Below are 10,545 nucleotides of genomic sequence, written 5' to 3' on the forward strand. Positions count from 1 at the left end.
ATTTATCATATTGTGACAGCTAATCAGGATTAGCTCCTCCCCTTCAATTAGGTTGCATTAGCCTCACCTGGTACCATTAAATAGTGCAACATCTCAGCGGTTGAAAAAGTTTGGTCCATTCTGTTTTACCTGTGGCAATGGGATGTTTGTTTCTTTATGTGCTGTTGTTGGTAGGGTGCTTGCAAGGTGAGCCAGGTGTACTAAAAGCTGTTCTCACAAACTGATTTGCTTTTGCAGTCAGGACCCTTTGACTTTTTCTTCTCCCTTGAAACAATTGTTTCAGCTCGAAGCCGTCTTCTGAAGTGCAACCTGAGCTCTAAACTGTGCAAGGATGGGTCAGAGTGTGTCTCCTACAATCATGTGTGTGACGGAGAAGTTGACTGCAAGGATGGTTCAGATGAAGACGACTGTGAATCCCAATGCAGTGAAGGTATGTTACTGTGATTGAAGGAAAATCTCATTTGCATTGTTGTATTTCTTTCAAAATTTTCTGCGCTGGCAAATTGAGAAGCACTGCCTTAAATCAGACTTGATGACTTTTTTTCATTCATTAAACTGAAAAGTTGGAAACGACAACTTTAATCACACTATTGCACGAGTGTGCCATACAACACATAATTTTTTTTGTCCGTCCTATAGATAACGGTGAGGGTAGAATGGTGCCACAAATTATTATACAGTGCAAATTAAAATGGATTATATTGACTTCATGAATTTACTACAGGATTTTTGTTATACTGTTTTGCATTTTGTTTTGGTGTGGCTAATAATCCACTAACTGAGTGTACATCATCAAGCTAATATAGTCTTTCAATTTTCTATATGGCATCCAATCAAGTAATTTATCAGTAATTTAAACTTCTAATACACTTTAAGGTCAGTGACATTACTTGTCTTCCAATGTCTGCATATAAACAGATCAGTTCCAGTGCACCCATGGGAAGAAGTGTATAAACAAGGACCAGGTGTGCGACGGTGTACCCCAGTGTCAGGACCGCTCTGATGAACAGCAGTGCGTGAAGCAAAGCGAGGACTGTGTTCATCACTGTGATAACAAGAGCCGCTGCCTGCCTGCAAACTTCCTCTGTGACGGAGAGCGGGACTGTTTAGATGGCACAGACGAGGCCAACTGTGGTAATGTTATGACCTCACAGCACTAATGATCCAAACTGTACTCAGGACTTGATTTATAATGCTTGTTTATCTTATTTGTCATCCACATCAGAGGGCCAAGGTGAAGAAAGAGCCAGTACAGTCTCTGTGCCTGTTGCCTCTGTGGACCTGTCTTCACCCATCAAGTGTCATTTGGGCTCCAAACCCTGCAAGGACAATGCAGAATGTGTACTCTACAACCATGTCTGTGATGGAGAAGCAGACTGCAGAGATGGCTCAGATGAGGAAGAATGTTCATCAGCATGTGAAACGGGTAATTTGTGTGACTCCTTTTGCACACAAGTTATACAATATGACTTCACTCCCATCTAGTGGCCAGTGTTGGCTTCAGGTTATAATCAGCATTCTGAAAACTCACTTGCCAGTTCATTAGTTACACTATAGTGAAAACGAATAACTTGTTCAATTGAAACGGCTGCTAGAGCCCTAAGTGTGAGTCATTACAAGCTATTAAATGTATACCTAACAATTACTGATGAAGTTAAAAACACATGGTGCTGAAGTGGCATTACATTTTAGAGCCACTATAGAGAACTGCCTAGAGGATTTGTGGGTAATGAATGGACATAAAGGGTGCATGTATACTGACAGGAGACTTTTTTCTTTTTTTTTTTTTTTTTTGGCTATACCATGACCTGGATGACTGAGAACATTCACAGACAATGATAGGAGAGTGATCCTTCATTTTGTCAAACTCCCCTTCTCCTACTGCTTGCTGCCTTCTGTCTGCATAGTCATATCTTCATTATGTGTCTTCTGCAGACCAGTTCCAGTGTGCCCATGGGAAGAAGTGCATAGAACAGAGCCAGGTGTGTGATGGTGTGCCTCAGTGTCAGGACCGCTCTGATGAACAGGGATGCGCCAAGCACATGGAAGGCTGTGCTCATCAGTGCAATGACAAGAGCCGCTGCATTCCCACCAGCTTCCTCTGTGACGGGGAGAGGGACTGCTCGGACGGCAGTGACGAGGTCAACTGTGGTATGTTGGAAATGAACGTTTGCAACCTGGACAGGTGGGCTCTGCTTGTCATCAATAGGATTCCTCAGTGATGGTTACACTCCTCTCTAGCTGACGTGGGCTGCAGTGCTTCTGAATTTAAGTGTACCAGTGGCCATTGTGTGTCAGCCACAATGCGTTGCGATGGTCACCCGGACTGCAAGGACCACTCGGATGAGGAGAGTTGCACCAAAGCACCGGTCTGCACCACCAAACATCGCTGTCCTCAGAGCAAGGAGTGTCTGGTGCAAGAGTGGATCTGTGATGGAGACCAGGACTGCAAGGATGGCACTGATGAGAAGGTAGATGATGTTGGCTCATATAGGTTTGGGGCCAAATGTAATTCAATTGCTAGAGTTTTACTTGATGTATGTGAAAATTGAAATGGTAGCTGTAAATCGGACTGAAAACTAATTTTATGGCACCCTAATGATTCCAGTGCTCTTTCATACTCAATATTTTTTTGTCACAGCTGTCAGAGCTGGTAGAGTAAGCTAGCTACTTCATTTTGATGATAGTAAAGGATTCATTCCTCTTTAGGACTGTCCTGTGGCTCTGCTGAACTGTGGTGAGTTCCAGTGGTCATGTAATTCCAAGACCAAGTGCATACCTGCTGTCTGGAGGTGTGATGGAATGAAGGACTGTGATGATGGCAGTGATGAAACTGAATGTGAGTAGTTGCATATAATGCCAAATGAGGAGGAGACATTTATCAATCATAGATCAAAATTAAATGATGCCGGATTTTTAAATCTGTCAAGTCAAATATCAAACTAGTAGGAGGGCTGTGTTACAGGTACGCCATATTTTGTACTGAACTTAATACTGATCTATACGTTTAGGCAGTTTTACCGAAAAATGTCAAGTCACATTTATATAATGCACATGGGCCTAAAGTGCAGACTTTACTTCATTTGAGGGTATTTGTGTCCAGGAAGGATTGAGGAATTACAGCCATTTTTCCAGGTCTGTTCAGCTTGCATTGATTTTGCATTGATGGCTCCTTTGAACACATGTTGTCAGTTCAAGGCAAGTTTCCAAATGCCATGCTTGGAAACAACCTTTTACCTGCTTGACTGAAACAATGAAGGAATATCCCAGACAGGTTCATAAAACAGCTTTTCAAATGTTCTAAGTAAGGTAAGGGAGAGTATATAAAAAGTAAAGCAAATTTGGATGTGAATACGCTCGAAGCTGGGGGTCTGCCTTATACAGTGCCTAAGTAAGGTTAACCTTTTGAATAAAAAATCAATAGATAATCACTTTGTTTTATCTTATAGATTTGTCTTTTTTTTTTTTTTCTAATTTGCAAACTGATTATGGCCAAACTTAAGTGACCCGTGAACACCAAATACTACATGTATCTAAATGATAATTATGGTTATCATTGAGCCAAATTTGAATAATTTCCCTCAGCGTATTCCTAAACTATCATGTTCACAAGAATGTGCTAGATATGAGTGGACAAGCAACCCAAAAATATGCTGCCATGGCTGCTGTTACTGGAGATTCAAAACCAAATGTATATTGGGGGGGGGTGAGCTATGCGACTAAGAGGATACTTGAATTTCAAAATATTAAATTGGAACTGCTTGTAGTTCCAATGTGCTTGTCCTTTTATCAAATTACATGTTCAACTTCATGTAAAACTAAAATGAAGCCTTTGAGACTGCAGCAAAACATATTACCTTATGTGTAAAGCATAAAAACTGCTCTCCAGGTGGGCCAGTGACGTGCCTCGCTCACCAGTTCCAGTGTGGCAGTCAGGAGTGCCTGGATCCAGTCCTGGTGTGCAATGGCATTACCAACTGTGCAGATGGGTCAGACGAGGGAGGCAGTTGCCAGATAACCTGTGGAGAGGGGGATAACAGGCGCTGCTCCCAGAGCTGCTACAGCACACCACGGGGAACGGTGAGGAGCCTGTATCTCCAACACTAAAGTTGAATTTACTCAAATCGGTAGCTTAAAATGGGTAAATACAGAGGAATGCATTAGGAACTGAAGTGTGAAGATGTCAATGATGATTAAGTATGTGATGGTTTACTGTATTTAATATTTTCTGTGTAGCGCTGTCGCTGTGCAGCGGGGTTTAAACTCATGGAAGACGGGCTGACCTGTGCTGACATTGATGAGTGTGAAGGCCTTACACCAGGTGTTTGCAGCCACCTGTGTGTCAACACTCCAGGCTCATACCAATGTGACTGTCACCCAGGCTTCATAATGGAGGCAGGTGGACACCACTGCAAGATAACCGGTAAAACATGTTTGTTTGTTTTTTTTTTTTTTTTTTTTTTAAATTTGAAGCCTTACAGAAATAAAAAGTAGTAAATATATTTCAAAGTAACAGTTAAAAAGTTTTTGTGATAGGCACCTACTTTCTGGATGAGGGTAAGATGAGAGGATTACTATCTCATGTCCATGTCGGCCACATGCCAGTTGACTGTTGGCTTGGTATGAAGCAGGGGTCATTGGGTGGCCAGCTCTCAACAAGAGGAGAAAATCCCCTTACAGCACCTAAAACAAATGGTGACAGGTCTTGATCCTTACAAAAAGTGAAACTGTCAAACTGATTTATTTCCAGTGCTCATTAAAGCCTTGACTGCTTAAGCTTTATGCACTGCTCATTAAAATTAAAGGAACACTTTAAAAACGCATCAGATTTCAATGGAGAAAGATCATGCTGGATATCTATACTGATATGACCTGGGGAACAAAAGGATGCTGCATCATCGAATGGAAATAAAAGGGATCAACCTACAGAAGCCTCAATTTAAAGACAACCTGACAATCAAAATGGAAGAAAAAATAATGCAGCAGACTAGTCCATTTAGCTGAAATTTGATACTATCCTGGGGCATCTGGACCAGGACATCACTGAGCTCCTGGACAGTCTGTGGTGCAACCTGGCAGCATCAGATGGACCGAGACATAATGTCCCAGGTGTTCTATTGGAATTAGGTCAGGTGAGCATGGGGGGCCAGTCAAGGGTATCAGTTCATCATCCTCCAGGAGTTCCCTGCATACTCTTGCCATGAGGCACCGGGGGAACCCAGGACCCACTGCGCCAGCGTAGGGTCTGGCGATGGGTTCAAGGATTTAATCCTCATACCTAATGGCAGTCAGGGTGCCGTTGTCTAACCAGTAGAAGTCTGTGCGTCCCTCCATATGCCACCCCAGACCGGTTTCTCTAGACCCTCTCACGCCTGTCACATGTGCTCAGGGAGAACTGGCTCTCATCTGTGAAAAGCAAAGGCCGCCAATGGTGGACCTTCCACTTCTGGTGTTCTATGGCAAATGCCAACTGAGCTCCATGGTGTGAGGCAGTGTTTACAGTTCCCACTAGAAGACATTGGGCCCTCATAAAGCTGGTTTCTGATTGTTTGGTCGGAGACATTCATGGCACCGGCCACCACTTTGGCTCTGATGCCAACATTCAAAGCCAAAGTGTAATCTGGGTTAGTTTATTCTAAGAAGGCAAATGAAACAAATTTAGAATATTCATGTTCAAGTCTGTCTGAACACACTTTTGCTAAAGTCACCAATGCAATGGCTTATTAAATGTATTGTATCTCGTGTTTTCCACTGTGTTCCCATAATCCTCCTTTAGCCGTGTCGACAAACTTTTCATAAGAGGACCACTGGATAGGACCATGAATAACATTTCTGTAATGATCCTTTGTTTCTCAACTGTCAGGTGAACCCTTCCTGTTGGCATCAGTCCAAATGGACCTCTACTTGTATGGCTTGCGCAGTGGCAGCATAGATGTGTTGTCTTCCTCTGCCAAGAAGGCCATCCTATCTCTGGACTATGACTGGAGGGAGCAGAAAGTCTACTGGGTCAGTCTGAACACGGATGGCATCAGGTGGTCCTCACTGTACCAGAACACCACAGGAACTCTGATTAGAGGTTGGTGCAACACAAATGGAGCATTGTGGGTTTTTGTCAGGGAAATAGGTGTGACAGTTGTGTCACAGGATACCTTTTCGAGGCACAAGACGCCATCATTTTCACAGGTGTCAGAGCCGATTCTGTAGCTGTGGACTGGCTTGGGAGGAACCTGTACTGGATCGATGGGATGAATAGTCAGATTGCTGCCATCAGACTTGCAACAGCTTCTGTGGACTCTTCGGACCACATCATCATCCTAGATGAAGACCTGGATCAGCCCCGCTCTCTGGCCCTGCTGCCACAAAAAGGGTTGGTACGATTTCACTGTGCGCTATTGTTTATAAAGACCAGTGTTTAGAGTTGTTTATTTTTCTACCAGGCTGATGTTTTGGACAGAGATTGGTGATTCGGTAAAGATCGAGCGCGCTGGGATGGATGGGTCGGAGAGGAGGGCAGTAGTGACCTCCAGTCTGGGCTGGCCTGGGGGTGTGGCTGTGGACACCATCTCTGACAGAGTCTACTGGACAGATGAAAGGCTGAGGACAATTGGATCTGCCACACTGGATGGTGATGACATTCGGGTAAAATCTGTGTGAAGCTGAGCATCCATCCAAAATCTTGCAGCACAACAGACTTTTGAAATAAAAATACTCTATAATTAGCAGTTAAATGTGTTTTTTTTTTTTTTTTTTTTTAAACACCATGAACGTTTGGATGGAATTGTATGTATTGATGGAAAAAAAAATCATATGGCTCCCATGTTAATGTATAAATGTAATGTTCAGATTTTACAGATGAAAGAGACTACCAATCCATTCTCTGTGGCAGTGTTCAATGACCTGCTCTACTGGTCTGATGCAAAGAAGCGAGTGGTGCAGGCTGCTCATAAAATCTATGGTAAAAACCGTCATGTTCTCCTGAAAAGACCCAGGCAACCCTTTGCTGTCAAGGTGGGTAAAAAAAGTTTAATTACAGATGTTAAAAAAAAAAAAAAAAAAATACTGTTGAGGCAGATTTTGTGTCATGCTAAGGCTGTCAAATTTTGGATCAAATTCAATTGTTTCTACTTGGTTTCAGATCATCCATCCAATGCTGCAGGTCGGCAGTGAGAACCCCTGTGAGAAGACTGAATGTTCCTTCATGTGTGTGTTGGCGCCAGGACCCAAGGCTGTGTGCAAGTGTCCCTCTGGACTATTACTGGCAGAGGATGGCCTGACTTGCTCCAGTCCGTTCAATTCAGCTTTCCTGCTCATGCTGTCCCCCTCCACTGTCACTCAGGTTTTTATATACGGCATAATTTACTTAACCATATTTGTATCCACAATATAAGAAGATCTTTAGCAGGGTCATCTTATACACCTAGAACACACCTAAAAGCACACCCAGAGCTAGTTAATGAACGTCACAGAGGAACATGCTTTAATCATGTGTAAAAATGACTGCTGGCTTTATATTTCTGTGATATATGTGGTTTTTAGATGAATGCATATTCATCTCTGCAGATCTACTTGCAGTCCAGACACACAGCAGCAGAGCTAAATGGATGGCCTGAACATCTGGCCCTGCAGGTTCCCAGCATCAATGAAGCCACAATCATGGACTTAAGCCTCCGTGAGCACACGCTGTTCTTAACGGACGACGGCACAACTTCACTCAGCTCTTTCAAGTTGAAGGACTCAATCTTGGCCTCCCAAGGCCAGCTTCTGAAACTGCTGGGTGACACCATCACAGCCATGGCCCTTGACTGGGTAACACTTAGCATTTTCTGGAGCAGCAACAAACAGCCCCGTCTGCAGGTAACCTCCATCAAAGATGCATACACAGCTGTTCTCATAAAGGATGGGATTGGCAGAATGGAGTCTATTGCCCTCCACCCTCCCAGTGGGAGAGTTTGCTTCTCAAATCTGGATCTGCAGGGTACAGGTACTGTGGCCACAGTAGAATGTGCCACCATGGATGGTGCTGAGCGAAGAGTGGTGTGGAAGGATGCTGTCCAGCCTACGTCTTTGGTTTTCTCTAGTAATGGGGATACAATCTACTGGGCTGACACTAGTAAGACTTGCTTAAGAAAAGAAACCTAGTAGTTGACACATCAGGTTCTGTTCAAAGTAACATGTTGGACTTTTCCCAGGTTTGGGGACCATCAGCTCTGTTCCATTAGATGGATCAGGATACAGAGAGCTGAAGGCTGGTGATGGCCTGGCTGCTGTGGCTCTGAGTGACGACACACTGCTCTGGATGACTGTCAGTGGTAATGACTTGTGTAGTATGTACCAAATGGAACACGTAATGGCACCAGCTATGAGGTTGTGCTGTTCTACAGCAACCTCCCTGAATTAATAATTCCTTGTTTAAGTCATTGCATATAATGCATAGTAATTTGGAACAAAATCTAATCCCACCATGGGATATTGTTTCGTAAAATCAGAGTATGAAATATGATGTAACAAAGCATGTCTGAGTATCGTTTAATGGTGCATCTGTGGCCTTTTCCTTCAGACAAGACCAGGCTCTGGTACAGAGAAGATCGGCAGCAAAAGAAGCTGTGGTTTGAAGTTGGCACTGAAGTACTCAGCTTGAAGGCATTTGGCAAGTCCAGTCAGACGGGTACGGAATCGAAGCTTAAGCAACCATTTCTAAATGTCATCTGACGCAAACAAATATGACAAACTCCTGCTGATTGACAATCCACTTGTATTTATCAGGTTCTAACCAGTGCACAGAAAGCAATGGCAACTGTCAGCACCTGTGCCTCGCTACTCCAGCAGGTCGGACATGCAAATGTGCCCATGACCACATCCGTGTGAATGACACCCACTGCAGCCTGGAGCAGCGCTGCCCTGCTGGCAGCAGGCCATGTCTGGATCAGCTCTCATGTCAGCCTGTTGAGAAGTTCTGTAACAGCCATGTAGACTGCTCTGACCACTCAGATGAGAACTGTGAGTTATTAAACCTCATTACAAAGAAAGTGGGGTTAAACTGAACTTGACATCTGTTTAAGATTGAAAATCAACCCCCCCTCCCCTCCTCCAGGTGTCCATCTGAAGCAGTGGTCAGGAGCCAAGGTTTTTGCTGCAACCCAACATCTCAGCTCCTCTCCTCCTTCTCTCAACCCTCTTCCTCCTCTCTCTGAAGTCACAGGGCTCAATACCACCCTGAATGTCAGCAATCAGCTCATGAACCTTGATGCCGAGCAATGCAGCAAGACACGCTGCAGTGACAACGGCCGCTGTGTGGAGATCAGAGGATTTATTGCTTGTGCGTGTTCACTTGGCTACAGCGGTGATTCCTGTCAGGACCACCTCCTGAAAACCATGGGTCCTGTCGTCTACGGTGCTGCGGGTCTCTTTGCAGGCATCGTGGTCATTGCTCTAATAGCTGTGGCGGTTAAGAGGAAAAAGAGTGCCAAATTGAGGTTGGTCTGTTGGATTGATGAGAAACATGCCAACACTGATTTGCCACCACATCCTAAGTAATGAATGGTAGTGATGTAGGGAACGATTTACCATTTTAACCATTTGAGCGCAATCATGTTTTGTGTAAAAGCAGCATTGGACACAGTGGTCACACAGTGCATTTAGCATCTCAATCTTTGCTTATTACTTGTGCTAAAAAGATTAAGAAAAATTAAGGATGAATCATTACTTGGTGATGACTAGCTTTTATCTTGCCCCATTATCAGTCATTTTTACTTTATTATGTCTGGTAATGAATCCAACTAATTACTCTTCATATAAATAAATATATATAACATAAGTTAATCCATTGGTGGAGAGTAGGAAAACATAGGAAGCGCCATCTGCTTGGGACCATGCACGTAAAACATTGCATGACAGTTGATTTGATAGATGTTGAAGATCCAGTGTGGTGGACAAATGGATTTTAGACATGCCAACAGTGTGGCTTTAGATGAAAAGGTCAAAGATAAAGAGACTGTAAATTCAGTGATATTTTGGTTTCTACAGAACAATAGATGTCTGGAGGACCTTAAAAAGCTTTGCCACATTTAGCAGCAGTTGATGGTAGAGATGGCATAAAATCACATTTTTTGCATTTTGTTCCGGCAGGAGGACTAACCCAGCAGCTGTGAAGGAAACGAGCATGACTGACATGGAGAACAAGGCAGAGACCATCCCCAGTACGACAGCTGCCCTTGTAGAGACGGACCAGCCAGAGGTGGAGCGCTCAAAAAATACATCACTACAAATTTGCCTTACTGTGCTTGTGGAACAGTCTGACTTGTCTGTCTTTATTTCTTTGCAGGAAGTGGTATCTTCAGTGGACTAAGGCGTGTTTTGTGTGTATGAGACATTTTAAATAAATGGTATGCATTTTCCACAGTTTCCTGTCAAGTTATTTCAGAATTGTTTGCTTAGACCACCCTTTTTTTATTTTTTATTTTTTTATTTTTTTTTTTTTTTTGGAGTGATGGACTGCACTGACTTTAACATTGTTCACTAGTATTTTTGAGTACTGGTAGCTGGTGG

The 10,545-nt window shown here is 43.4% G+C and overlaps 1 protein-coding gene across 2 annotated transcripts; it reads left to right on the forward strand.

Annotated features, from left to right (window-relative positions):
• Positions 1-122: 122 nt before the first annotated feature.
• Positions 123-10,397, forward strand: lrp13 (low-density lipoprotein receptor related-protein 13). 2 transcript variants are annotated; one of them, XM_084551089.1, is made up of 21 exons: positions 123-186; positions 284-430; positions 919-1,134; positions 1,226-1,426; positions 1,936-2,151; positions 2,242-2,471; positions 2,710-2,839; positions 3,890-4,080; positions 4,237-4,423; positions 5,864-6,076; positions 6,184-6,367; positions 6,438-6,639; positions 6,844-7,008; positions 7,136-7,336; positions 7,561-8,110; positions 8,190-8,324; positions 8,558-8,665; positions 8,764-8,997; positions 9,092-9,473; positions 10,126-10,234; positions 10,322-10,397. In XM_084551089.1, exons 1-21 carry the CDS (start codon positions 138-140, stop codon positions 10,343-10,345), a joined length of 4,074 nt encoding a protein of 1,357 aa, XP_084407215.1. In that variant the 5' UTR covers positions 123-137; the 3' UTR covers positions 10,346-10,397. The 2 variants fall into 2 exon arrangements, with proteins under 2 accessions (XP_084407215.1, XP_084407216.1); XM_084551090.1 differs by having other exon boundaries at positions 8,190-8,309.
• The last annotated feature ends 148 nt before the right edge of the window (positions 10,398-10,545 follow it).

The sequence above is a fragment of the Chelon labrosus genome, assembly GCF_963514085.1.
Source record: "Chelon labrosus genome assembly, chromosome: 9".
Taxonomy (NCBI): Eukaryota; Metazoa; Chordata; class Actinopteri; order Mugiliformes; family Mugilidae; genus Chelon; species Chelon labrosus.